This window comes from Juglans microcarpa x Juglans regia, chromosome 3D (assembly GCF_004785595.1).
Source record: "Juglans microcarpa x Juglans regia isolate MS1-56 chromosome 3D, Jm3101_v1.0, whole genome shotgun sequence".
NCBI classification, from domain to species: domain Eukaryota; kingdom Viridiplantae; phylum Streptophyta; class Magnoliopsida; order Fagales; family Juglandaceae; genus Juglans; species Juglans microcarpa x Juglans regia.
The window spans coordinates 12,996,408-13,024,300 of record NC_054598.1 but is presented as its reverse complement, the minus strand read 5'-3'; the positions used below and the strand labels follow the sequence as shown (position 1 = coordinate 13,024,300).

General features: G+C 36.8%; 2 protein-coding genes across 2 annotated transcripts; both read right to left on the bottom strand.

Annotated features, from left to right (window-relative positions):
• Nucleotides 1-52: 52 nt before the first annotated feature.
• LOC121254760 lies at nucleotides 53-6,585 on the bottom strand. Its single transcript, XM_041154908.1, has 4 exons — nucleotides 5,712-6,585; nucleotides 5,415-5,596; nucleotides 734-808; nucleotides 53-650 (listed from the first exon to the last, which is right to left on the bottom strand). Exons 1-4 carry the CDS (start codon nucleotides 6,397-6,399, stop codon nucleotides 252-254), a joined length of 1,344 nt encoding a protein of 447 aa, XP_041010842.1. The 5' UTR covers nucleotides 6,400-6,585; the 3' UTR covers nucleotides 53-251.
• Nucleotides 6,586-8,801: 2,216 nt separating this feature from the next.
• On the bottom strand, nucleotides 8,802-27,036 carry LOC121254759 (probable AMP deaminase). The gene is made up of 19 exons (XM_041154907.1): nucleotides 26,334-27,036; nucleotides 24,654-24,856; nucleotides 24,030-24,183; nucleotides 22,887-23,068; nucleotides 22,693-22,744; nucleotides 22,430-22,557; nucleotides 22,162-22,341; nucleotides 21,926-21,993; nucleotides 21,613-21,755; nucleotides 20,991-21,052; nucleotides 14,390-14,503; nucleotides 13,163-13,303; nucleotides 11,337-11,489; nucleotides 11,123-11,176; nucleotides 10,934-11,044; nucleotides 10,538-10,711; nucleotides 10,393-10,473; nucleotides 9,311-9,409; nucleotides 8,802-9,216 (listed from the first exon to the last, which is right to left on the bottom strand). The coding sequence occupies exons 1-19, from the start codon at nucleotides 26,851-26,853 to the stop codon at nucleotides 9,151-9,153; spliced, it is 2,685 nt and encodes an 894-aa protein (XP_041010841.1). The 5' UTR covers nucleotides 26,854-27,036; the 3' UTR covers nucleotides 8,802-9,150.
• Between the last annotated feature and the right edge of the window lie 857 nt (nucleotides 27,037-27,893).

The following is a 27,893-nucleotide window of genomic DNA, read 5'->3' as shown; positions in this document are numbered from 1 at the left end:
TTTTTTAATAAATAATATTGCAAAGAAAAGAATAAAAAATAAAAAAGCTACCTTTTCTCCCAAAAGGTTTCTGATGAGAAGTTTTCATTAACCGAAATACAGAAGGGTGGTCCGGGATGGTAAATTCATCAACTGCAACCAACATTCAAAATATGTTTTGTACAAAGCAAAAAAAAAAAAAAAAAAAAAAAAAATCGCCACCCACCCATCAAGACAGTACCAAACACCATACGAACACCTGGTGAGTAATGTCATGAACGCACCCCAACATCAGCTGGGGAATGCCCACCCGGAACTGCTGAGCCATGGTTGTTATAATACTGCCCACCACCCCTTCCACCCCTTCCCCTATTGTTATAAATATTCCTAGGATAATAATTACCAGGCTGCTCATAATATTGGTTGCGACCATTCACATAGGTACCACTTCCCCTGCCACTGCCTCGACCTCCACGGCCGTTGGAATAACCCCGGCGGCCACCCCCACTACTACCACCACGACCACCTCTTTGATTCTGATACATTCTTCTGGGAATGTATTGTTGCGCCTTTGATTGTGGATCTATCTCACTATGCTCCAGTTCTGCCAGTGATTCGGTTTGTTCTTGTTGAACCGAGACAATCTCTGCTGCATTTTCTCTCTCTTCATCCTGCCAAGCAGAAACCACACCCTTTCAATCAAAGGCATAGAAAGTTGCAGTAAAAAGGACTGTATCAAGTTAATTTACAGCACCTTTTGTAGTTCATCCACAGGACTAGATTCATCATCGCCAGTCTCATGTCCTTGAAAATTTTCCGAGTTTTGGTCCTTCAGAAGATACAAGAAAGTTAAAAGAAAATGCATAACCAGGGGGGAGAAATTTAAAATTTTACGTTAGAACAAAAAGGACTAATTATCATAAGTAGCAATACATACTCCATCCTCTCCCATGACAGATAAAAGTTTAAATATGGCATGCATTTCAAATTTTTTTCTTTAAATAAATCTTTCTTAAATGCCCCCATAAGTTAACATTGGAACCAACTATTCTATTGTAAAATGGGGGAAAGAAATCTTCTCTGAATGTAATGCCTAGGAGAAGCTTGACAATTTGTATCCATAGCCATAATGCTGGATGCTGCCACAAAGAAAATCCTAGGCTTCCTTTTCTTTCACTCTTCTTGGTGGAACTAAGGCAGAGGGTTTCGTTTTGTTAAGAAGAAATGAACTTGTGGGATCTTTAAGTAAAATGATGGAAGAGAGTACCCATTATATTTAAACAACAGTAAGGTTCAGCTTTTCTTTTGTGGTGAAAGCTGATTTTGTCTACAACATATTGAGAAGACTCGTTAAAATTATGATCACCTGATACGGATCCTTCCACTAAAATTGCAAAACAAGCATGACTATTATGTGAAGTGATGATCATTACAGGAAGGCCCGAGCTTCTCAGGACTAACGCTTAGAATACTGTTTGATATGGTTTTAGTATGTTCACTTGAAACATGTCTGAATGCTTTCAAGATAAATGCTTATAACCACCATCCAATGTATCCTTTATTTTCATAAATTCTAACTTATTGACTTCTCCCACAGATGCAAGCAAGCAGAAGTACACAACAAGTATGTGATAAAGCTGAATTAGCTCAATCACATATAAGACACATAGAAGAAGAAGGGAGAAAGGAAAATCAAAGAAGTTATCACGGGTACTGCTAGGAGACGAGGTGAGCACTGATATAAGCACAATTTATCAAATTGTTTGTAGGAAAAGTCTAAGCACAATTTGGTGGATTAAAACATAAGATATGATGGTTTTATTTTTGTACAATTTCATAGTTTTTGCAGTTTGCATGATAGGATATTATAATTTATAAATTTGGGGTAACTGACTGCAAATGGTCAGTGACCAGCAACAGAGTGCTATGATTTTAGGGTATGTTTTAGTATTAGATGTTAGGAGTAAATACATGTAAACAATGTTCTCAAGTCCTTAGTTTGGCCTTAGGATTAGCATGCAATAATAATCCTTCATAAATAACAACCTGGAACTACATTATGTTTACTGCTCAAATTCACTTTTGATTATAGTCCCTTCTCACTAAGAAAATTAACGAAATCTATCTGTTTTGGTTAAGGAAGCCAAGTGAATGCAAGAGGACCACCTGGGTAAGCAGATTTGGCGAATGCAAAATGTTTTGGTTAAGGAAGCCAAGTGAATGCAAGAGGACCACCTGGGTAAGCAGATTTGGCGAATGCAAAATGTTTTGGTTAAGGAAGCCAAGTGAATGCAAGAGGACCACCTGGGTAAGCAGATTTGGCGAATGCAAAATGCTTAATATTTTTTAAGAAATCTTTATTTGAAACATTTATTCATGTTGCTTCAATGTATTGGCATTATTTGATTATAATAAAATGCTGTGAAATTATTACACGAAAAAGTATACATCGAGCTTTCTTTTGTTAAGTTTAAGTATGAAAGTATGATAATATGTTAGAATAAAACTCTTTTATTTATACAACTTCATGAATGATTTGTATATGTTCTACAAAATGCTTTACACGTTCAGGGAAATTTGAATAACAATTATTATGATCTTATGAAGTATTGCACATGCTATATGTTATGGATATGAATACCTATTAAATACTATGTACGTGTTAGTGTATGAAAGAAATATGGAAGTTCACAGTACTAGAACATATGAAATGAATGATTTTTTAGTGTACCTACAACAAAGGTTGCATAATCAATGTGTAACACCACAAGGGAGGCACAAGCCACATCTGAACCTATACTCCAAAAGAAATAGTCAATAATATAATTGGAACCTCATTGGAACCATTATAAATAGCAAGAACTTCTCCTTCCCTACCCTTGTCACTTATATGGGGTGTCACAATCTCCCTCCCCCCCCCCCCCTTCTAAAATTCCCAACGTCCTCATCGAATCAGTCCGTCCCAAGTGGCACTGCTCAAGTCCCACATTTTTTAGTTGGGATAGACTCTAATATCATTTGTAACGCCCCAAGCCACATCTAGGCCTGTACTCAAAAGGACTAGTCAATGATACAATTGGAGCCCTATTTGGAATCACTATAAAGAGCAAAAACTTCTCATTTCCAAGCAATGTGGGATCTCATACACTACCTACCCTTATACGAGTTATCACACAATGAGAAAGTTGTCTCCTAGCACACCACCATGACGAGAGAATGATGTTGCGGTTCATAAGAGAATCAATTATAAAGAATGATACTCCTTCGATAAGGGATGTAGTAGAACTCGATCCCATAGGTTGGATGGCACAACTCAGTCATCGAGGGTCAGAGTGGTATGAAGACAGGTTGAAATAGCAAGGGAAAGTTTTAAATGAGTGTTTTCCAATGAGCTCAGGCTATTTATTGTGTTCAGTTCAAATGATTTCTGAAGGAAAATGTTGGCCCATGATAAACACTAGTTTATTTGTCTTAGATTAAATAAACAAGAAACTTTTAATGAGAATGAATTGAAGAACATCTAAAATCACCCGGGTCCACATATAAGCAGAGATTAATGACATTACAAAGGAGCATAGCTTACATCCAAACCATCAAGAGCAAGGAGCAAAGAAAAGCCAAAAGTAAAAGCTACCAAGAAGTTTCCTATTCATTTTTTTAATCATAAAAGAGATATACCAATTACAAGTATGACTTTGTGTTGTGCAAACAATTATCATAATTTAAACATTATTGAGTTAAATATTATGAGTTACAGGGATAAATACCTTTTATCATATATTAGGAAAGGGTGCGGCTACTATGCCGCCCCATGTTGACCGCTGGGCGTACTGCCCAGTGTAAATTTTTTTTTTTTTTTTTTTTTTCTTTTTCATTTTCACATTTTTTTAATACATTTAAATATTTTAAAAAATAAAAAAAATACCAATACATTTAAAATCACTTCCTTAAAAAAAATAAAAAATAAAAAATAAAATAAAATTTGCCAAGCGGTCAAATGGAGCGGTACAAATAGGTAGGCAAAGTAGTGTTTCTCATTAGGAAATTTTATTTCTTTTACAGAATTTGGTCTTCTTTCAAATTCAACAATTTGTTTTGTCATAAGTCAAGAACATTCATCTCTTTGGCACTGTTCCCGGACACCCAGTGCCAATAAAAAAAAAGGAACATTCATCTCTTCAGTGATCCATATTTTCTAAAAGTTCTAACTTGACTTTAAATTTACTATTCTAGAATGAAAACACCATTGAACCAATGGATGAACCAGAAAAATGCACTATAAACATAACATATATTGATAGAGCAGTATAGCTGGAGCACCCATATTGACAGTTGGTCACAAGCTCAAGTGTGAAAACCAGTCAATCATGGACACTAGGGATATTTAATATGAGGATTATACTTATCAAAAAAATTTAGGATTACAAAATTCTGTCAACAAATACTCAACACCCACGCTTATAGAAGAAATAAGAGGCAGGTTCTTAAGGTGTTGTCATCATAATTGGAAATTCCCCAGAAGGGTACCGATAAAAAAAATTCCATAGAAGTGCAATTCTTCTTTTGAGAAATTGTAAGTCATTGTTTTTTAAGCATTTTTTGTCTAATTCTCAGAAGATAATTGAACTTTTCATCGTTGCCCTGCTTTTTTATGTTCCCTTTTGCACATATATGCACTTTAAAATTAGTTAAATTAATAACTTAAATGTAATAGCTTCACAAAACGAAGCATATCAAGCTGTATAGTAACGTCTTGATATGCTTCATTGCTTTTGTATATCAAGCTGTGTAGACTTTATAGAGACCGATATAGTTATTCCAGTGCTTTTGTATTACATGCCAAAAGTTGATGAACTCGTTCTATACTGGCATATAATAATAATAATAATAATAATAATAACAATAAATCAATAAATAATGCACCACTTTTACAAATTACAGGACACCACACAAACTTTAGCATTCAAACTTTAGCTTCTCACATCTCTAGTTTGGAACAGACGGAGTTCCAACTAATCAACATTCACAGGAAACAAATACCAAGATAAGAGTTGTCATCCTTATCTTCACTCGGAATGTGTAATGCTAAAAAATGTTATCAAATTAAATTGACTTCCACTTCTAGATGCAGTTGATTTCCAGTATTTCCACAGAGAAAGGCAATCTACTATTGCTGAGGATTCCTCTAAATCCTTAACAGAGTTGAATAAATTATGATTGAAATGCAAGCCAACTGATACCACGATGTGCAAAACGCCTCAGCCATGGCATTAATAAAAGCTCATACCTACTTGAAATCAAGAACGTACACAATGAAGCAACGATTAGAAACAAAAAAAACATAAAAATGAAATTGCAAATATAGTGTGTCATATATAGCACAAAACAAACATACATTATAAAAACCAAATTTACAAGGAGTATAAAAGCTATACCGAATGCTGGAATTCTGCGACTGAGCCTTCCACTTGGGTGGGCGCTGAGATCGGTACCTGGAAAGAAGCATAATTTCCAGCAGCAGCTGCCGCAGCAACTTCCACCGGATCTTTCATCTCTGGCGTGGTGGTGAAATAGTCCGAAGCCATAATCTTGTTCAGCCTCTCTCTCAAATCCGAATCTACAAAATGAAAAAAAAAAAAAAAAAAAAATCAGTTTTTTTACAAAGTAATCGAACAATTATATAAAAATCATTCACTAATAATAAAGAAGGCGGACTACACTAAAATATTTACAAGTAAGATTGGAATTGGGCTCGATGGGCTGGTCGGAGTTGGCGAGCCAGAGCTTTGCGTGCTCGATGCAGCGCTGCAAGGCATTCTTGTGCGACAAGCCCGAATCGACCGGGCGCGATATCAACAAGCCGCCCAACGCCGATAAAGAATTCAAGTCCCTCTCGCCCAGCAGATCGGTAGCATCGTCGGTGACGTAATCATAGGTCAAGCAACACCCTCGCTCGTGCGTCCGCGTCAGAATAGTCGCAGTGAAATCGCTCTGCGACTTCACGTCGAACAGGGACCCGAAGTAAAGCAGATGGAGGAGATCCTCAACGATTCTGAGGCCGGGCTCGTCATTTTTGCGCTGGTGGTGGTGGTCGTCGTCGTCGTTGGAGTTTTCGGGATCGACGGTGGAGGCGGGGGCGGAATCGGAGGAGAGTTGTTGGCGCTGGGCGGCAAGGCTGAGCTCCTCGGAGACGGCTTGAGAGAGGGGCTGTCGGAGCTTCTCGAGTTCGTCGATGAGGCTGGAGACGGCGGGTTTGGAGCGGAGGACTTCCTCTTGCTCCTTGTTGATGGGCTTGCCTTGGGAGATGGCTTCCTCCATCTGGAGGATACGGTTTTGTTTCTTGCGCAGGGCTCGGAGGCGCTTGTTAAGAAGGCTGAGGACTGGGCCTTCCGACACGTCAGAGGCCGCGCAATCCGCCATTGGATTCGATCGGAGGAAGGGTTTTTGGCTAAAAAGGAGGAGAAGAGGAGAGCACCACCGGGGTTTGGTGGTGGAAAAGGTAAGGGTTTTGGCGTAGGGGGAGGGAAGGCAGCGAAAGCAGCTCTTGGGAAGGGCTTTTAGTTTTAGCCTTAGGTAAGAGCGAGAGAGTGCAAATGATAGGGAGGAGGCTTTTAAATTTAATTGAGAGTAGGACGGATCACAGGTGCTGGATAAGGGTTTTAGTTAGGGCAGCGACAATAGAAAATAAGAGATTTACTATGTATTAATTACTATTTATTCTCATTTTATATTTAAAATCTTTTAAGTGTGATGTCTATTTTTATAGGAAAAGTGAATATTTTTTGTAAGGTGTGAAGTGTAAAATGATGAAAAAAAATACTCAAATTTGTGTCCCGAATGACATTTTTTATTTTATTATTATTATTTTTTTATTTAGTGATTAAAAAAATATTTTTTAATGATGTGAATTTTTTTCTTTAAATATTTATGATGATTAAAAAAATACATAAAAAAAACAAAAAAAAATATACTATTCGGGATCCTACTCGGGCTACTTCTTCGGTAGCCGTAGCACTGCTCAATGATGAATAGTGACTAATAAAATAATTTTTCAAAAAATAAAAGAGAGATTTGTATAGTTTTGGGGTGTATTTTATTATATTTTTTACAATTATACATTTTAACATTGTATTTAATGTTATTTAAAGAAAAAATATTATTTTTTATTTTTTTAATTATTAATGTATTATTTTTTGACATGATATTTTATAATTTAAAAAAAAATCAAATGATTGTTAGATAAATAAAAAATAAAACATAATTTTTTTTTTAATTATGTGACATCACATAAAAAGAATAATTAAAAAGAGGCACCCTTAAAAATTGTGTTTAAATAGTAAACATTTTCTGAAGAATCTAGCGTACAATCATTCCGAAAAATATTGATGAAACTTTTTGGGGAATCTATAGACTATGATCGGATGTAACTATGCGACTTATCCGAATATTATTTTAGATTGTCTTTAATTTTTTTTTTTTATTGGATTATATTTCCAAGAATTAAACAGTAGACGCAGCTTTTGTTAAAGGAAAATATTATTTATATTTACAAATTTTATTTATATAATAATATGTGTTGACATGTTAAATATTAATATATTAAAAATTATAATATTTAATATTTTAATTAAAAAAATTTATAAAATAAATCTTACGGATAAAATTATAATTACACGTGGCACTAGTTTTAGCTACTTTGGAAAAAGCAATCTTTGGTCTGAAGCATTTGCTTAAGTGGTAAGTTAATTAATATACCTTTCTTCAAGGGTGGTAAACACGGAAATTAATTGCCCAACTGAAATCTTATTGTTTGAATGGCATTGAATTACAAAACAATTTTAAATTTTAAATTTTTTATCTAATTATTATCTAATCATTACAATTTTTTTCAACTCTCAAATAAAAAACAAAAACAATATTACTTTTATAAATTTTAAAATAAAAATTATATTCAAGATTTTTTTTTTAACTTTATAATATTTTTATTTTCTATTTTCTTTCTTTTTTTCAAACAGAAATACTTTAGATCCAAAATGTGTCTGGAATGAGATTTTTTTTTTTTTTTTACTTCATGATTAAGAAAGTATTTTTTAATAATATTGTGAATTTTTTATTTTTTTAAAAAATATTTTTGATGATTAAAAAAATACATAAAAATAAAACAAAAATAAAAAAATAAAACACATTATTCGGTGAAGTGATTCGGGCTACCTTTTCGGTAGCCATAGCAGACTTCTTTTTCAAAATTTAAAAAAATATTTTAATTGTTTCATTACTATAATATAATAAAATATTCGAAATATCCAAGTCAGCATTAGTGAATCTCACTAGGTACAGGGCATTTATGCAAGAGCCGTAGCACGAGACGGCTCCCGACAAGAGCAGAAAGATTTTTTTATTTTCTTCATTCTTTTTTTTTATACTTTTAAATATTTTTTTTAAAAAAAAATCATTACATCATTAAAAAATATTTCTTTAATCACTTAAGTTTGAAAAAAAAAAAAAAAAAAGACTTAATCACTAAGGAAAAAAAAATATATATTTGTCGGGACCCAACTTGACACTAGCATTTCTGTTGGGGCTCTTTCAACGACAAAATAATATATAAAAAAGTGCCCTTGGAGCACTCCATATGCAAAAGGCGCTTCACGTGCCCCAGGGGTTCGGTCTAGAGGAGGGAACGCCTTTTCAAGTGTCATTCTCCACTTTTAAGTCAGCAAAGATTTAAGGCAAGAATCCAGCCCAGATCATACGGCAGATGCAACAGATCCAAAACTGTAGATATTCCAAAAGGAATTCAGTTTCTGAAGATCATGCCCTACTAGAACAAAGTAACAAGGCTTGCAATTCAAATCAGAATCGCCCCTTTCAAATCATAACACCCACTTGACCTGAACAAAATTGGCCAAGCACGTTTTTGCAGGGCGAGACCACTATAATATTTTCTTTTTTTTAAAAAAAAAAAAAAGGGTCCTCCCTCAAAGCTGAAACAATACTTCCTCTTGAAACTGCCACTCTTTACAAACTCTTACATTGAATGAAGCAGAGGACTAGAAGATGGCGCCCCGGGTAATGTGACAATAGTACGTACTTGGTAGACATAAGCCATGCATAAAATTGACATCAAACCGAACTTAATACAGCGTTTCATATTCTGCGTCGATTGCTTCATCACTCGATTTCTTCAGGAAACCTGGCTTTTCCTGAATAGACACACTGCATCTCTTCCTTCCATGTCTGCAAAACATCTACCTAATTAGCTGGAAACAATAGACATCAAACTGCTTGCATTTTATGGTTCTTGTGACTTGTGAGAAATGGTAAAACTTGCCTTGTGACGAAATGCAATCCTTAAGTTGGGTACGTTTGTTTTATGAATATCATTTCCTTCGGGGCCTCTCATGAGATATCTATCACCAAGCCAGTGCAACTGCAAAAGGACCAAAATAATAATAGAAATATTTGTCATTACATTAATACCATATGTAAACCACCATCAACTGGCAATTATTCTGCTGCTCCATGCCAAATGCACACCCAAATGAGAATAAAAAGGGGATGGTTGGCAACTAAAAAATCCACTAATTCACAGCAAGAACTTTCATCTCCTTCTGCCCCAAATATGGCTGTGCAATTTGTGGTCCCTCTCATGGAAGCAATTCCTATCAGTTGTATTTAAATGAAGGCAGCACAATGTCAGGTCGGAGACAGAAATAGGATCAGCTACCCACTGATGGTCCCATCTAGGTGGCTCCTAGTTTGGATATGAAGTGATAATTTGTAAGATTCAAACCCATGCAGTAGTGCTACACAGCCCGAGACGTGACCATTCAACCAAACAATGGCCCCTATATTAAACGTCAATTAAAAGACTTATTCTGGAGACTAGCTAATATAGCTCTATCCTTTCTTTTGCTTGTGCAGTAGCATGACCATGTACGAGACTCGTGGTTTTTCTTAGTAAGCCTTGAAAATTTTTTCCATGCTCTTCACAAATTTTAATAGTTTCCGATAGGAAAAAAGTAGAATATAGAGACTTTTTTTTTTTTTTTATGTCGGGGAACCTCTCCAAGGCAGGGCCCTTCGGACCCACCTCTGTAGAGTAAACCTCGGTTCCGTGCACCGCACCCTCGGAAGTTTCCCTACACGGAACTGGTTAAATCACTGACTTTTCACTAGGGGGTGTGGCCCCTAGAGATTGTTTGCACCCAAGGAGATTTGAACCTTGGACCTGGGGGGAGCATACCCCAAGCCAAAGGCCTTTACTTTACCACTTGAGTCAACCCCTAGGGGTTAGAGAAACTTTCTTTTAAAGAGTTTCAGATTCACAAATTTATTTACAGTAGAATGGGTTTTTCCAAATTCAGGTATGTAATGGCCAACATCAAAGATTGTTTTTTCTCAAGTTCTCACCTTTGTGACATGTGAAAACCCAGATTGATAGACAGAATTTCTAGCTATCTCACAGAGGTCACAAGCACTGAGCTTCCAGACCTGCAAAATATCATTCGTTAAGATAATGAACATGAGCAACAACAGAAAATAATATGCAACAAACCTTCGCAGCAACACTATATTCTTCCACAAGTGGTTCTTTTGTTAAATGGATTTGCAAAGGGTCATCAGTTGAGAGTGAGACATTTAGGCCACGCTGGAAGAACATGGGCAAAGGGTTGCGATGATAGTCCAAGAAAAGGGAGTTATTGCTCAAAGGTGACATAGCCAGTCCAATCTGAAAAGACAATGGAAATTACTATTTATTTTAATGTAACATTAGCACAATTGAGACAGGGATTCAGAAAAAAGAGAAAAAAGAAACTCCATAGTGCCATGAACTTTAGGGCTGCAGACTATGACAGACATGAGATCCGGAGGATATCACACTAGTGCCATGGAAGAAGGGGGGGCGGAAGAGAGAGGCAGAGAGAGAAGGAGCAAAAAAGGTGGGCAGAACCTGTGCAAGGTAATACAAATACTGTAAAACTGGAGATTTCCGTAGATGAATCCCATGAGAAATATTATGGCACAGAAGAAATGTGGCAGCCAAATGGTCGATATCACCCGCCTGCAAACATTGCAAAAATCAGAAGCACTTCAATAACCATAAAGAATAGGAGCCGAAACAAAAACAGTAGACCAAAACCTCTCCACAGTGGGGCCGAAATTTTATTGTTGGCATTCCTTTTGATTCACGAAGCTGAAAAGAAAATATAGAGTTTTATCAGTTTAAACTACATATTTATTTTTTTAGAAAGGTAAGTTTTTTTTTTTTTTTTTTGTAAAAATGCAAAATTATAAACAAAAAAGTTAAAGCATTCTAGAAAATAACAGAACAAGTTGAAGTTAAGAAGTATGACCTTGTTGAGAATATACAAGTTTGCATAGCAATAATAAGCATAATACGAATATGCAGGATTGAACTCATTGGTCCATTCAGCTGGTGTTGGCATGTGCTTAGTCGGACGCCTTTCTGGTTTACTTTCATCATCCACAATATCAAAGCCCACCACCTGAAAAGGAAAACAACTAACCTTATTAAGCACCTCGAGTAAAGCAAACAAAAAAGGATCAAGTGAAGCAACATTTGATGGTGTAAGAGGAAGTTCCCTCACAAGCCACGCTCATTTCATTCAAGGTCTCAAAACCAGTAGGCAGTAACTCCATAAAATATGAAGAGGTTAAATGAATTGGTAAAATACAACCCCATATATATTTTTTATAAGTAAGAAGATATTTTATTGATATTGAAATAGGCATAGCCCAAGTACACAGGAAGTATACATGAGATTACACCTAGTTAGGAACTAGAAACGGATACAAGGAAATCATGAAAGTTGAGACCATTAAAGTCTATAACAATGGCCCACATAAATTAAGTCTTCCAGAAAAAACTCTTAAACTCTTCCAAGGAGCGCTCTCAATCCTCAAATTTCGGTCATTCCTTTCCCACCAAATACAAGTCCATGTATAAGAAGGATAAATGAATGCCCTCTTAGGCCTGAGATGGCATTAAGATAGAAAAGATATGGAAAAATCAGATAAGATCGTTTGACCATTAGTAACAAGGACCTATCAGTAATCAGTATATAAACAAGGTGTTTCAAACTTGGAGGGCCCAAGGGACAGCAGAAATGGAGAAAATTGGATGGTGAACAATGAGAAAAGGCATGATTGCCAAGTATCAAGAGGGGTGAGTGGTGACAGGATTTTGTGCTTGACCCCAAGTAGCAGAACTAAGGCTATGTTCAGCAGTTATGGTGTCCTCACTCAAATTTAAATATGCCGACGTGCACAGATGCGATTGTATAAAAATATGTCTACCATTTTGGAATGCCCGAATAAGGAAACTCAACAGTTCTTTAGCATATATTGCAGCACCTCACATTGGTTTATCCCAATCTGATAATTACCAAAAAAAAAAAAAAAAGGCATTTGCCAAAAGTAACTCAAAATAATTATAGTGTTAGACTTGTCTGGCTGACTACACCTTCCCAACTGACATGGAACAGGCACTTCTGAAATCAGTCCCATGATTATAGCCATATTGTTCTCCAAATGGAGGAGTAAGCAGCAGCTTCAGGCAAATATTAAGACAAACTGGTAGTTGTCTCATCTTGCATTAGACATAAAGTAATTACATTGGATAATGGCAATATGCCATAAGCCAATATACATAAAATGTTAGGACAAGGGGACAAGTGAATCATCGCTTTAGGAACAGGCAGCCCTCTACCATCCATCCCACTGCACTCCATCAACTCGTACTGACCAGTACTATCAGACCAGATACATCTATTGAGTGAGAGAGGAAGAAAACTCTAATTATATATTCTTAATTTTTTTATTGATAGGAATCCCCATTCATTCCTAGATTCCCGTCACTACAGATTGATTGTCCCTACCTAACTACATGGTAGCAGTCTAGGGAGTGCAATTGCTAGAGCACGGGAGAATGAAGAGTAATGATTTCAGCAAGAGCAGCCGGACGGACTACTATATCAAGTCTAGTGACTACTAGAGTAGAGTTGAGTAGGCATAAATCACAGATTAAAACAAAAATGAAAAAACAAGAACAGATATGTAAAAACATATTAGAGAATGAGGAATATTGTAATTCCATGTAAATCGATTATAGAACTGTCAATCAAAGAGGGGATATACAAAAATGACATATTTCACCCACCTGCATCAGGAACAAATGTAATTGAGTATGAGAACTTGGGTCCACCGTGACTTCAAATAATGGAATAAACACGTTATCTAAAATATTCTGAAAAGAGGTAACAATTCCCATTTTCTTGTACACGTTATAGAGCCGTGGTAGCTGCATATCAAAGTTTATAGAAAGATTGAAAAGAAATTAGTGAAAACAGCATAGAACTATACAACTCATTGAAAATTGAAGAAGAAAGTTGCAATTGACAATGCATTGGAAAAGATAACATGCAAGACCAATTAAATAATTATGATACCAATGCCAACAAATAAGAAACAAGTAAATAAAATTCCCAGTAAGACAATAAAGGTTCTAAAGAAATGTCATGCTCCACATTGTTTTAATTCACTGATGCAATATTGTTATTTCATTTACTGGTTCCAATACGTAATCAAAACGATCTCTTACAGAACCTCTAAATAATTACCATGAGTCTCAAGATCATTTGGGTGCAGGACAAGCATATTTTGCATTACTGCTCACAGTATAATGTCCCAAACAATCTTCTTTTCTGATGAGTATAATATATAATGTCCCAAGCAATATGGAAGTGCAACGTAACTTTTCAACAATATCTTTTTGCCAGAGTGGAGGCTATATTTCTGTCTCTAAATCTTTGCTGTCTGGTTCATCTGCCATAAGTTAAAAAAAAATGTACCACCATTCATCTCCAAATTGTTTAGATATGCAAACATTTGCGTGATGTTTGGGTAATCAAATCTCACCTCAAAGTCAAAACATATTTTTCAGTCATAACAAAAGAAATTGCAGCAGCCACCCCTTGGTGGCTGCCACCACGGGGTGGATGCTGCATTTCTTTTTTTCTTTTCTTTTCTTTCTATAAAATTTTAATTATTTATCATATTATTCAAATAATGTTTTCACTATTTATCCAGCCTATCAAAACCTCATCTCAAAAAGATTTTACCACCATTCACAAATCCACTATCATAATCTCATCTTACATCCAAACATCACCTAATTTCTGCCTAAAGTTTAAAGTAAGGTCAAATGATACAATGTCACTTTTAAGTATGATCTTTTCGCCATGCAGAATGATGTTTATCAATTACCACATCTAGATCTGGATTCCTCTTTTTTTTTAATATAAAACTGAATATATAAACATCCCATAAAATAATTAACCACATACTACAGCAGCTAACAGAGTAAGAAGATGAAAAAGTAAAATACCTGGATTAACCATACTGCATTCTCACTATAAATTTCATTGTTAACAAACCAACTGGCCAGCTGATCCCATTCACTTTGTTTCCGTCCATAAATGGAAATCCTGTACTCTGCCATCTGAAAATGAAAAACAAACATCTCTTTAGCATTCAAGTGATCAACGTTTTGAGACATGAAAGAGGAGAAGAGAGTCTAATTGGAGTAACTATTGACTTATGCTCAGGATAACTGATAAGTGGAGGTAGTAACTAAGAGAGGTGTGGCAAAACCAAAACCAACGTAAACAAATGACAACAGAAATTTTTGCATACAAGGGAATCAATTCAAGCAACAGAAATATGCCATAACTGATATAGAATAGAGTATTATGTATGGGTTTATGATTCAAAATATCTTATAAATTTTATCTCCGATGATGTCCTACAGCCTGTGATGGCGAGATTTTAGCAAGCCTGGAATTGTAGGGGTGAATAGAATGGGGTCTACTAAACACTTACTGATAGAATCAAAGGTTTTTTCTTTTTCAAGGGAAGGAGGTTCCTTGCTCATTACTGAGAGAAGTTGGAAGGTGATGAATAAGGTGAGAATGGGGTTGTCCACCATGCAGTGGCTTGCCAAAGCACTGGAGGATTGTTTGAAGGGTGCAACAAAGGATTTCTACACCACGGTACGGGACAGGAATCGCAGCTTCATAGAATAGAGGTGCTCTAATATTCGCGGTCAATACATGGCTATAGTGGAATAGGGTGGTGGTAGTAGGCGCAGTTTCATCTTCGTACTAGAGGAGATGGAGGGGAAGGGATCGAGAAGGATGATGGAGGCATTGTGGGATTTTGTAAACGAAGGAAGAGGACTAAACCGTAACAAGGGTAGAGTACCTATGGTGGTGGTGCCTCAGCTGAAACATCGTTCCTATAGGGAGGCTCTGGAGGTAACTTTGAAGTCGGTGCAACCCAGTGACAGGGGTGGAGGTAGCGGTGTTAGAGAAGTCCCAAGAGGAGCCTCTGCAGGTCTGGGTAATGGACAGGGGTATGCCAAAGATCATCGTACCATAGGGATAGGCACTGTGCAGCGGGAGGGTGGCGGTGGCAGGCCTACTGTCGGCTTGGCAGAGGGGAACGTATACAACACGCTGCTAGACGTGAAGGAGCAATTATGTATGCTTCAAGACAGAGTGGACTTTTTGATACGGTGTGAAGAGGAACGAAGAGCTACTGGAGTGGGCTTGGAGGAAAGGGGCGTCGATATGGGCTTCAATGTGGAGGAATCTGGCCTAATTAGAGAAAGGCAGCTTTCAAAGGGCCAAATGGTGCAGGAAACGGGTTTGGTTACAGGAGACAAAAGAAAGGCAATCCTAGGCTTGGGTCCAGGATATGGGTCGCAGCCCGTGAGCTTGTTAAACACCCGGAAACAGGCTAGCCTAGTCTGGACGAGACGAGACGCAACTCTTGCAAGCCCATCGATAGGTGGGTACCCTTCAACGGTGTCGGAGGTCTCATCGCAGGCAGAGGATCCATTGGCGACGGAGAAGAGGGAGGACACGTTGAAGGAGAGGGTTGTTTCATCGCAGGCAAAGAATCCCAAGGGCTCAGTGGCTCCGATGGTCACTTTTTCATCACAGGCAGGCTTGACGGCGGTAGTTGAGTCTTCGAGAGGCTCTCCGACAGGGGCTAATCCTACGGCGACTGTTCTCTTGCTCAGATCTGAGATTTGGAACTTCGAGGATTCTCATAATAAACCCTCGAAGGCTTAGAAAGATGCGATTCCTTCACAGAAAGTGACGACAGTCGTAGTTGATCTCTTTGAGGATACACATGTGGCGAGATCAACTCTGGCGAAGGGGAATTTGTTGCCTTCCTCTGAGCCTGATGTTCAGAAGGGAGATTCTCATCTCTGGGTTGGGAGGTTCTTTTCTCAACTGTTATTGACTCCTATTGAGATATGTTCTAGAGGCATTGAGAGGGTTTCAGAGGGGGTTGTTGTGGTGGAAGGAGATATGGAATCAAACGGTTATGTCACAGGGTCCATCGAGGATTTTTTTTCTGGGGTCCCTTGCACCCAGAGGTCCAATTCTGAGATGTTAATGGTTCTTGGAGGGGAGGTGAAGGTAGAGGCAACTGAGTTAGGTGAGCAGAGGGAGTCTGAAGATGAAATGGACCCTGATCCATTGTGTTCTATCCTTCTAGGAATTGATTAGCCCAATTCATCATCGGGTGACGAGGAAAGTGGATGAAATCAAGGATTGTGTGGGAATCTCTTGTATCGGATATGAGGAACAATTTAGAGCACTCTTAATAGCTAGATCCGCTCAAAAGAAGGAGAGGGGATTGAAAAGGTTATCGTGCTCTAATAATTATAATACAAAGAGAGGAAGTGCCTTTAGAGATAAAGGCAAGGAGAGGGTTGTTTATAGTCATCCATGAAACCAACAATCATCTCTTGGAATGTAAGGGGGCTGAACGACTATAGAAAACGTCTTCGGGTTAAGAATATGACCCGAAAGTGGAGAGCTGAAGTTATTTGTTTCCAAGAAACCAAGTTGAAGCTGGTTAATCAATCAATTGTGAACAGCTTATGGAATTGTCAAAGTGTGGGATGGATTGAATTAGTTTCGAACGGGGCTTCGGGTGGTATTATAGTTATGTGGGATAGGAGGTTAGTGGAGATAGTAGATCATTATGTGGGGGAGTTTATGGTTGCTTGCCGTTTCAAAAGTGTGGATGACGGATTTGAATGGGCTTTTGTGGGGATTTATGGTCCAAACGTGGATAATAGTAGGAGCTTTTTATGGGATGAAATGGTGGGTGTTCGCTGTTGTTGGGATGTTCCTTGGTGTTTTGGAGGGGATTTCTACATTATACGGTTCCCTAGTGAGCAAGTGGTGGACAATTATTTCTCTCATGCTATGAATGAATTTTCTGATCTGATTTTTGAGTTTGGCTTGATTGATTTACCGATGGTTGGTGGGGATTTTACGTGGTCCAATGGAAGGGCTTGGTCTAGGCTGGACAGATTTCTGGTTTCAGCTTCTTGGGAGGTTAGCTTTCCTGATTTGAGGCTGAAACGGTTATCCAGAATGTGCTCTGACCATTATCCTATTATGCTGGAGAGTGGGAGCACTTTTAGTGTGCTACGGTATTTTAAATTTGAAAATATATGGTTGGAGGCTGAGGGTTTTGTGGATAGGGTGAGGTCATGGTGGTCTTCATACTCATTTTCTGGTACTCCAAGCTTTGTACTGGCTGGTAAACTTAAAGCATTAAAATTAGATTAGAAGAAGTGGAATGTGGAGGAGTTTGGGAACACGGAAAATAAAAGGAAACCCTTGATGCAGCAGTTGCAGAGTTTGGAGGAAAGGGAGCTGCTAGGGGATGTTTCCCGTGAGGAATTGGATAGAAAAAAAGTGGTGGTGGATGAATTAGAGAAAATATATTTAAGGGAGGAAATTTCTTGGAGACAGAAATCCCTGGTTCTTTGGCTAAAAGAAGGTGACAAGTGCATGAGATTTTTTCACCGTATGGCGAATATCCATCGAAGAAATAATGCTATCGAGGTTCTTCACGATAACGATAACATCATTTCAGATCAAGAGGTTATTAAGGATCACATTGTCAAGTTTTATGAGAAGCTGTTCAGTGAAGAATATGCTTGGAGGCCAAAGCTTGATGGACTGTTTTTTGACTCCATTGATCAAGCAAGTACAGATTGGTTGGAGAGAGCTTTTGATGAGGATGAAGTTCTTTGATGTAGTTAGAGGAATGGCAAGGGATAAGGCTCCAGGTCCGGATGGTTTTTCTATGGCTTTCATTCAATCTTGTTGGGATATAGTGCGGGACGATATTATGAAGGTTTTTCTAGAATTTCATACATTTATGAAATTTGAGAAAAGTTTAAATGCTACTTTTATAGCACTTATTCCTAAAAAGGTAGGGGATGTGGAGATGTGGGATTTTCGGCCTATAAGTTTGGTGAATGGGGTTTACAAGATAATCTCTAAGGTGTTAGCTAATCGTATGAGTGTGGTGTTGGGAAAAATTATTTCGAAATCGCAAAATGCCTTTGTAAGAAGGAGACAAATCCTCGACTCAGTTTTAGATGCTAACGAATATGTGGACAGCAGAATTAATATAACGAATCTAGTATTTTGATTAAATTGGACATGGAAAAAGTATATGACCATGTTAGTTGGGATTTTCTCTTGTATTTGCTTGGGAGATATGGCTTTGGGGAGAAATTGTATATGTGGATCAAATGGTGTATGTCAACGTCGAGATTTTCCATTTTGGTGAATGGCACTCCAGATGGGTTCTTTAATAGTTCGCATGGTTTGAGACAAGGAAATCCGCTATCTCCTTTTCTTTTTGTCCTTGTCATGGATGCGTTGAGTAGAATGTTGGAAGCGGTAGTCAAAGGAAGGCACTTGTCGGGTTTTGAGGTGGGAAAAGAGGAAAGGAATAGCATTAAATTATCTCATCTTCTTTTTGCCGATGACACATTGATTTTCAGCAAGCCCAACCAAGAACATATTCAAACTTTGAGAGCATTGTCGTTATGTTTTGAAGCTGTCTCGGGCCTAAGGATTAACTTAAACAAGTCTGAAATTGTTCATGTGGGTGTTGTGGGCAATATTTCAGATTTGGCTAATATTTTGGAATGTAAGATTGCTTCATTGCCAATGAAGTACCTTGGTCTTCCATTGGGTGCTTCTCACAAATCTATTTTGATATGGGATGGGGTGATTAAGAAGATCGAGAAAAGGATAGCTGAATGGAAAAAGATATATGTGTCTAAAGGGCGAAGAAGTACTTTGATAAAGAGTACATTGTCTAATCTTCTCACTTATTTTCTTTCACTTTTTCCTTTACCGGCTGGGGTTGCTAGGAGAATTGAGAATATTTATCGTAATTTCTTATGGGGAGGAAAAGGAGAGGAAAAGAAGTTTCATTTGGTTAGTTGAAACAAGTTTTGTCGGCCAGTTTTTTGTAGAGGATTGGGAGTTAGAAATTTGAGGCGTTCAATAAAGCACTCATTGGGAAATGGCTTTGGAGATATCATGAAGAGAGAGATGCTTTATGGAAGAATGTTGTCGCAGTAAAATATGGGAATGGGTGGGAGAATTGGTGTTCTAAAAAAGTTAGAGGAGTGCAAGGGGCGAGTTTGTGGAAGTTTATTAGGAAAGGTTGTGGAGAATTTTCTAAACATATTAAATTTAAGGTGGGGGAAGGGAAGAGGATTTTCTTTTGGCATGACATTTGGTGTGGGGAATCAGTTCTTAAATCAGATTTTCCATCTCTCTACAGGCTGGCAAGGGATCAAAATGTTGTTGTGGTAGATTATCTTCAATGTACGGATAATAATAGTTTATGGAATGTTGACTTTATTGGAAATCCAAATGATTGGGAAGTTAATGTTGTCTCAGATTTTTTGGGAAGGATTTATAATTCAAAAGTGATACAGGGAAGAGAGGATAGGCTATTGCGGGACGATGCTAGAAACTTTAGGTTTTCAGTCAGTTCTTATTATAAGGTGCTTAATTGTCATGCTGGTTGTGTATTTCCATGGAAAAGCATTTGGCAGGTGAAGGCAACCACAAAGGTGGCATTCTTTAGTTGAGTGGTTGCTCTAAGGAAAGTATTGACTACGGATAATCATAGAAAACGGGGTATGTGTATAGCCAATTGGTGTGTCATGTGCAAGAATGATGGAGAATCTGTAAATCATCTGTTTTTACTACATTGTGAGGTGGCAAACTCTTTGCGGTATGAGGTAATTGGTCGGACAGGTTTATTTTGGGTGATGCCTAAGAAAGTTGTGGAGCTTCTTGCATGTTGGCAGGGTTGTGAGGTGAGGAAAGAGGTTGCTGCCAGATGAGGAATGATTCCCTTGTCTTTAATGTGGTGTCTTTGGATGGAAAGAAATGGGAGATGTTTTGAAGACAAGGAGCGCTCTTTTGAAGATCTTCGAAACTTTTTCTCTTCTACTTTGAGTTTGTGGGCTAAGGTCTTTGAAAGGAATGATGAGAATGTACGGAATCTGTTTCTGTTTTAGTTTTCCTGTTTTCTAGAGTATAGTAGGTATTTCCTTTGTATTTGTGTACTTGAGCTATGCCTATTCATGATAATAAAATTCTTCTTCATTATCAAAAAAAAATTTATGTATGGGTTTTTTTAACACCAAAACGCTCTCCTATCTCGGATTTAAAATATTACAATGTGCTAAAGCATACTGATCTCTCTCTCTCTCCCTCCCTCCCTTCCGGTCAAATTAATCACAAGTTTTGCAAAACTAAGTGCAAATCAAACTCTGTGTACAATGAGGGCTTAAATTTAAGTGGTGCAAAAATTGAGCAGATGCCCTAACTATTACATATTATCTAAGCATTAAACCATAAAACTGATTACTAGATAAGCTGAGATGTATACAACTGCAAGATCTTCCAGTAAAACTGATAAGAAGGGTCACCAAAAATTCCATAATATACAGATATGAGAATAGTATAAATCAAAGGATACAGAGGATCCATAGAAAAAGAATAAAGAGAACAATGCATAAGTCCATTTGGCATTACATACTTTCTGACAGTATATATTATATATGATAAAACCTGGTATTTGCTTGCTTCAAGATCTGCTAAAACTTCCTTCGTTACTTCTGCCAAAAACCGACCTGTAATATTAACTCAAATATTCAGCTTCACTAAATTACATTAATAATAACAATACGAGCAATTTAAAGTATAGAACAAGTACGACAATAAAATAAGAATAAGAGTTCATATGGCTTTAGATAAAATGGCAAGAAAATATTCATGTAGCCAGCCCAAGTAGTCAAATACATTAATTTCATGTTCACCATTTCCTTATGGACCACATTTTCAGTTTCAAGAAACATCACAAATGAAGAAACTAAGCTAGTAAATACAGAAACACTCATATTAGGCACACACGAAGAGATACAACAATTCAGTTCAAGCTATCCATGCGGTATGTCAGGTTTTGGCAGAAGAAAAACTAGATTATAGATAATGTGTGATTGATGTTTTACACAAACTTTTGAACCTAGGATAAAGAATACAAAGCAATTACATAAGAATGGAAAGACCAAACCAATCAAAAACAGTTGGCGTCATTTCCAAAAGTTTCTCCAAATGCAACAAATTCTCTTTCCAGTTTGCAATCATCGAGGATTATGCAGGCAACATACAGAAACTGTTATCGTGAACCAACCTTGGATAAGGTTTTCCTGTTTTAAGAATATCTCTCTGAGTCTGCTCTGTCCGCAAGGATTATACTTAAGATTGAATTTGTCAAATCGATGGAAGGTACTTTTATCAGCATGGACATCCAACAAATCAACATTAAGATCATGCCTGCATTGCATTGCCTTCAGTTTAGACAAACAAGGATACATATGTGAAAACATATTGAGAGAGAGAGAGAGAGAGAGTGTGTGTGTGTGTGTTGGGGGGGGGGGGGGGGGGGGGGGGGGGGGGGGGAGCATTCTTATGCAAATAGAAACAAAGAGAATAATTGTGCGTACCCTGTCAAGTCCAAACTCTCAAAAACTTCTTTAAGGGTCATATATTTTCCATCTCTGAATATGACAACCTGCCATGGTGTAACTCAAGCATCAACAAAGCGAAATTGAAAAGGGAGAGAATCTTTGTAAAATAGTGATACAGGATTGCTTAATTTTGACTCGTCCAATGTAGGTTGAAACACCTAACTCATGAAACAAAAACTTAGAAGAAGAAGAAAAAAAGGAACATTTTCTACCTCATCAGGTTCCTCTTTAAGTTTTGACTTGATGAAGCGAAGGAGATGCTTCTGGTTCATGCATGCAGAATGATGCACATGTGTATCAACTTTTCTGATATTGTAAAAGTCACGGTGTGGTGCACTCTTTTGAGCCAGAAACTCCCTATCTGCATTTACTAACAGATGAAGCCGGAATTTCTGTATGATGTCCAGACATATGTCACAAACATGGGCTAAAGTGAAGAATACAAAACAGAAGTACAAAACAAAGGTTGCAGAAAGGTACCTCCTCAAGAAATCGTAGTCTATGATGGCATACAGATCTAACATTTCCAAGAGACATAACTTTCAGGATGTGATGCATATCAGTGAAAAATTGAGTTGAACTAGCAACGGGGAAAAGTTCCACAGTATCTGAGTTAGAAATCAGAGAAGGCTTAAATTTACTTAGCATCAAGAAACTATAAAATAACAAAAAAGAACACTCATCACTTATCCAATAAAAAACTGTTGCTTTTACTGCACTATGAATTGCTTTATAATGCTTACCATTTTCATTTGCGTAAACATGCAAAACTCCGTCTTCCATTTTGAAATGGTGCTGCTTGCCACAAAGCAAGTATCAGACAAAAGGTTAACAAATATATGAATTTGTATTTTAATGTAATATACAGCTAGCTTTAATACGTAGCAAAAAAATCTTAAGGAAATCTCACTCCATGAACAAGGATGAAATAACTCACAGCTGTTGCTTCAGCAGGTTCAAAGTGAAACGGATCCCTGTTCATCACTGATGCACTAGATTCCACTGCAGCTTCCTTTTTCCATGGTTCAACTATTTCAAGATATACATAACTTTTACGCAAATCTAAACATTCACGTATTGTTGTCCATACTTCTTCCTCTTCTACTTTGTTTTTTGACTCTGAATCCATATGTTCAAACAAGAGAAATATTCATCGAGCAGTTAGTATTTCCTTCAAATAATACAACTGTGCACTTGTAAAGGTTTACAAAACCTTTTTCTGTAAATAATAGATTTTGATAACGTTATTTCCTTCCAAAGAATTGCAAATTAAATTTAACAATAAAAATATAGATATTCAACATGAGTTTTTCTCACACAAAAACATATACAGACATCCAAATACAAGAAAATAATTGAAAATGCATATCATGATCACCGTGCTGTAAGATATATTTGCATAGCATTTATTACGGCCTACCCCCATCCCATTCATAAAAGCATTTAAAAATTATTTTCTTTATCAAGATAAATGCTCATCTACAAGCAATCATTAGTCAATTCCCTCTTATGTCCCTATAAGTTCTCTAACACCGTGCTCCAATGTCACATAAAGCGTCTATGTTAGAGGAAAATACAACCATCGCTAATGGTTAGATATGAAGATATTTTTTTTATAAGTAGATAGATATTTTTTATTTTTTTGATAAGTAAAAGTAAGTAGATAGATATGAAGATATTAGGCTAGCCATATGACATAAAATGGAAAATGTATTCATTTATATATATATATATATATATATTTGATACAGGGGGTGGGGGGTTCAAACCTAATTCTCCCATTTGGAGACCACACCTTAAGCCATCTAGTCCAAAAAACCTTGGCGAGTTGGCATATTCACTTGTGTGCGTGTGTGTGTGTGTGTGTGTTTGTCTATATATTAGAGTATCTATATCAACCTTTTACAAATTTGGTAACTTTTCCTTCCCAAGGAATTGCAATTAAATAAAGTCAAGTAGAGAAATGAAATACCACCAATGGGTAATTCAACATCCATATGACCAATAAATACAGGTGTCTAGAAGAGATGGAAACAAGAAACGAATCTCCACTAAACTCTTTAGGGGAAGTCAAAAATACCATGGACTGCTGTATCCACCTTTCCATGGCCATGCAGATCTACACTAGCTTTTGTTTCACTTACAGTTACCCTGCACATCCTATCTTGCAGACAGTTCTCACCCTCACCCATCATTGGAACAGTGCCCAAGTTTGGGTTGTTTGAATTTGCATCCTGCAAACCCATCAACAAGCAAAACAGATATATTATGGATAATCTTTTTCTCACAACTTGTACATGAACAATGAGTATAACCACAAAAAAGTAAGAAACTTGTATTAGTACAACGTGCTGAGTTTTTTGGCTAGAGGACTGCCACTCATTTCCCTTGGTCTGTGAACACTCTTCTTCACTTAACCATAAAAGATTTTCTCATTTGCTAACATAGAACCAGAAACAATGAACGTATACTTACACAAAGATACTTTCTTGACGTTGACATGACTCATCCAATAAAAAACAAATTATAGGATGAGATTGGAGTTTACTTTTCAAAGTACCCAAAGCTACCTTTGGTAAACTCAAAATCGTCTTTACCTATTTTTTGTTAGCTGATGGATAACTTCTAAAACCAAATACCATATTTTTACTACTCGAGCTTACCTATTCTAGAATATGAAATAAGTAGCTATAACTACGCATACTTGTGCATTTGTGAGTTCAGTTCCAGAATCAATATATCCAGAGTTGCAAAGCATGTCGTCTTCATATGCAAGCTCGGTTCCTTCCTCATCAGAATCTTCAAAATTATCATAAGCATTTCCACCAGGGGATCTTGGAGTTACTCGCCTACCAACAGATGCTATCCTTGTATCAATACCAGAATGTTTAACAAACCGATCCTCTCCTATCCAAAGGAAAATGATTTGGATATCATTTACACATCACCATAAAGCAGTTATGTGCGTATGCTGGCAATATTACAACCATATTTATCATGGAAATTAGGATTCAGCTTCTTTGTTTATTTTTCTCATTAGAATTTCATAGAAAACAATAGTCAAATTCAGGAAGATATGGCAAAAGATACAAGCCTGTTGGCCCAGCAGCTGTTTAGTCATTAATGAAATTCTACCTTCTAATGCGTATTACACATACAGACATCTTTCCAAAAACAACTCAAGCAGTAAAAAAAATGCAGTAAATCAAACCCCTTGTTTCAAATATTCATCTAGTTACAGATGGGAAAATGAGACCCCGAGGCCTAGGCTTTTTATCGCGATGCCTGGCTAAATTCATCAACAGAACCTAAAATTTTGGTGATCACCCCCGAGATTAGTCGGGGCACTGTTCCTGAACACCCGATGCCAGTAAAAAAAAAATTGGTGATATAAGCTTTAGTTACTAAGATATTCGAGACAGTTCAACTTATTGAAAGATTTATTAATATTAGCCTATTACCGTTCACAAGCTCAAAAATATCTTTTATATATATACACACAGAGACCCTAAGAATTTGGTGATATAGCCTTTAACTACTGAGATATTCATTGTGGCCAATTTCTAAATGTAAAGAAAGAGAAAGAGACAGAAAAAAAAAAAAAAATGTTTGCACAACTATGTTGTTTAACGTGTCTGTGTCTTGTCGGTTTTTCCCCCTCAGTGGCATATGTTTACTAGGTACGTGAGATTAAAAATAGAGCAATGATATACACACAACACATTTTCACAACACATTTCACAACAATGTTATAAGATGAGGGTATTTTTGTAAAATGATGTTACTTTTATAAGATGTTTTACAAAAATACCCCTCATTTAAAATATAGTTATTTAAAGTGTTGTAAAAAATGTTGCGTAAATCATTTTGCGATCCAAAATCCACATTGCGATGAGGAGGGTTAAAAGGTTAACCAAATTAGTATTCAACGGTCTTCAAATTTTTAGATTAATGCTTGTGTCTTTAACAATTGATATCAAAGTAGTGATCACGTTACAAGTTAAAGTAGTCACGGAGGGGCGATATATTGGCTGGATTAAAATACCTTAATACTACAAATAGACATAATGTTAAATCATTGAATACTAGCCTTTTTTTTTTTTCTTTTTTTTTTTTTTTGACATCGAATACTAGCCTATTGAATGCTGATAGATACTGAGGCTTAATGAAATTAATATCCAAAGAAATTTTGTATCAATGGTTGGGTATTTGACAACCAACCTCCAAAGTTTCAAAAATACAACAAACTGTTAGAATTATATTATTTTCTTCTTACCCACGTGATTTTCTCACATCATTTCCCACGAACAACGAAACGTACTGATTCAAAGCATTCTGACCCTACCTAGAATAATATCACTATATTAGAATATCGAACGCATACCGTCTCCTTGAACCATTCGAAGAGGTGGAAGCCCCGTCGAAATCAAATCGAGTTTGTCCAGCGAGGAAGCAATACCTCGAGCCCTAAGTCCTGGAAGTGGCTGATCAAACTTGGAGTCCTCATGCAGCCAATCATTTCTTGAAGCCACATTGGGCATGGAAGACGAAATTCTATAACAGCGAAGAATGTTCTCGTCCAGTGACCTCGACAGACTCCGGGGCCAAAATTTCCGATCAACCTCCATCTCTCCGTCCGAACCGTAACCGCCGTCATCGTCTCGCGCTTCTTCTGCTTCTGCTTCCTCCTCCTTTTCCTCTTCTTCTTCTGCCGAGTTATAGTCTTCTACACAGTGGTCACCAGCACTGCGAGGGGGCTTGCGGCGGATCTCGATGATACGCTGGAGGACTTGGTCGACGCTGCGCTTGTGGCAGTAGAAAGCCGAGATGGCCATCAGTGAGGCCCCAACTAATGCCGCCATGGCTAGGTGCAGAGACGACGTATAAGATGAAGACGAATCCATGGGCGAAAAAAGAGGTATTCACACTATGTTCCCTGAACAGGATCGAATTGAATTTGCTGACACCGATGCTGAAAATTTAAACAAAGTAGAAGAAAAAATTGACAGCATACGAGGCTATGGGCACTTTATACCGATCTTTGGAGCCAAGGGTTTAAGCCCACTTTAAGGAGTGGGAACTGGAAGTACGAACAAGCCGCTTTGTCTTTTGGGACCCATAAAACGTCTCTTCCCTTTCTAATATCATTGGCAATGGCGAATTGGCGATTGCCAGTAAAGTCTAAATTTAAAAATTTTTTTTTAGTTAAAATTCTTGAATTAAACTAGCGGACATTTGTAGATATTTGAGCTACAATAATTTAGTATCCTTAACTATATTTGGAGAGATCCTGTACAAGGATTAAATTAATATTTTATAATTTTTTCATTCAACTACCTCTCTTTTAATATTAAATTTTAATATTAATACAAATTATTAAATATAAATGTATTTACAAAATATTAAAAAAATTAAATATTATTACAATATATAATATTGTATTATTATTTTGATTTTAGAATAACTAATTTAATGTGAATTAATCTCTCTAAAAAATTTGATAATAACCAAAATCTCAAATTCTAATCAAAATTTAGACTTAGTCACTAAGTCATTGCTAATACTCTAACTCTATAAAATATTAAAACGGCCCAACAATCATCACGGATTTTTTTAAATATATCTATGTATATATATATATATCCTTATATTTAAAAAAGGCTTCTCTTATAAACATGAATGAATAGTTCATTTTGTTTTACACTTTCTATTAGAATGATGTGTGAACCGATTGTTATTACGGATGTGTCCCTGAGAGTTGTGTTCTATGTTTGGTCACTACAGTGTGATCTCGTCCCCTCCTCTGACTGAGTCAGAGTTCTATTTATTTCTTGTCTTCTTGGTGAGCCTTTCGTTTCTTTGGTTTTTAGAGCATTGAGTTTGGTTTTTCTTAGTTCGGTTATTTACATCTAGTTAGAAAACTTCCTCTCACAGCGTATTTCAC

Excerpts from the sequence above, each read along its gene's own strand:
- LOC121254760 (XM_041154908.1), bottom strand. The coding sequence starts at position 6,399 with ATGGCGGATTGCGCGGCCTCTGACGTGTCGGAAGGCCCAGTCCTCAGC. Across the intron at positions 5,597-5,711 it reads GCCCAATTCCAATCTTACTT|ATTCGGATTTGAGAGAGAGG; the intron begins GTAAATATTTTA and ends TTCATTTTGTAG. Across the intron at positions 809-5,414 it reads TCGCAGAATTCCAGCATTCG|GACCAAAACTCGGAAAATTT; the intron begins GTATAGCTTTTA and ends TATCTTCTGAAG.
- LOC121254759 (XM_041154907.1), bottom strand. The coding sequence starts at position 26,853 with ATGGATTCGTCTTCATCTTATACGTCGTCTCTGCACCTAGCCATGGCG. Across the intron at positions 23,069-24,029 it reads GGTGGATACAGCAGTCCATG|AGTCAAAAAACAAAGTAGAA; the intron begins GTATTTTTGACT and ends ATATGGATTCAG. Across the intron at positions 21,756-21,925 it reads GAGAGTTTGGACTTGACAGG|GCATGATCTTAATGTTGATT; the intron begins GTACGCACAATT and ends AATGCAATGCAG.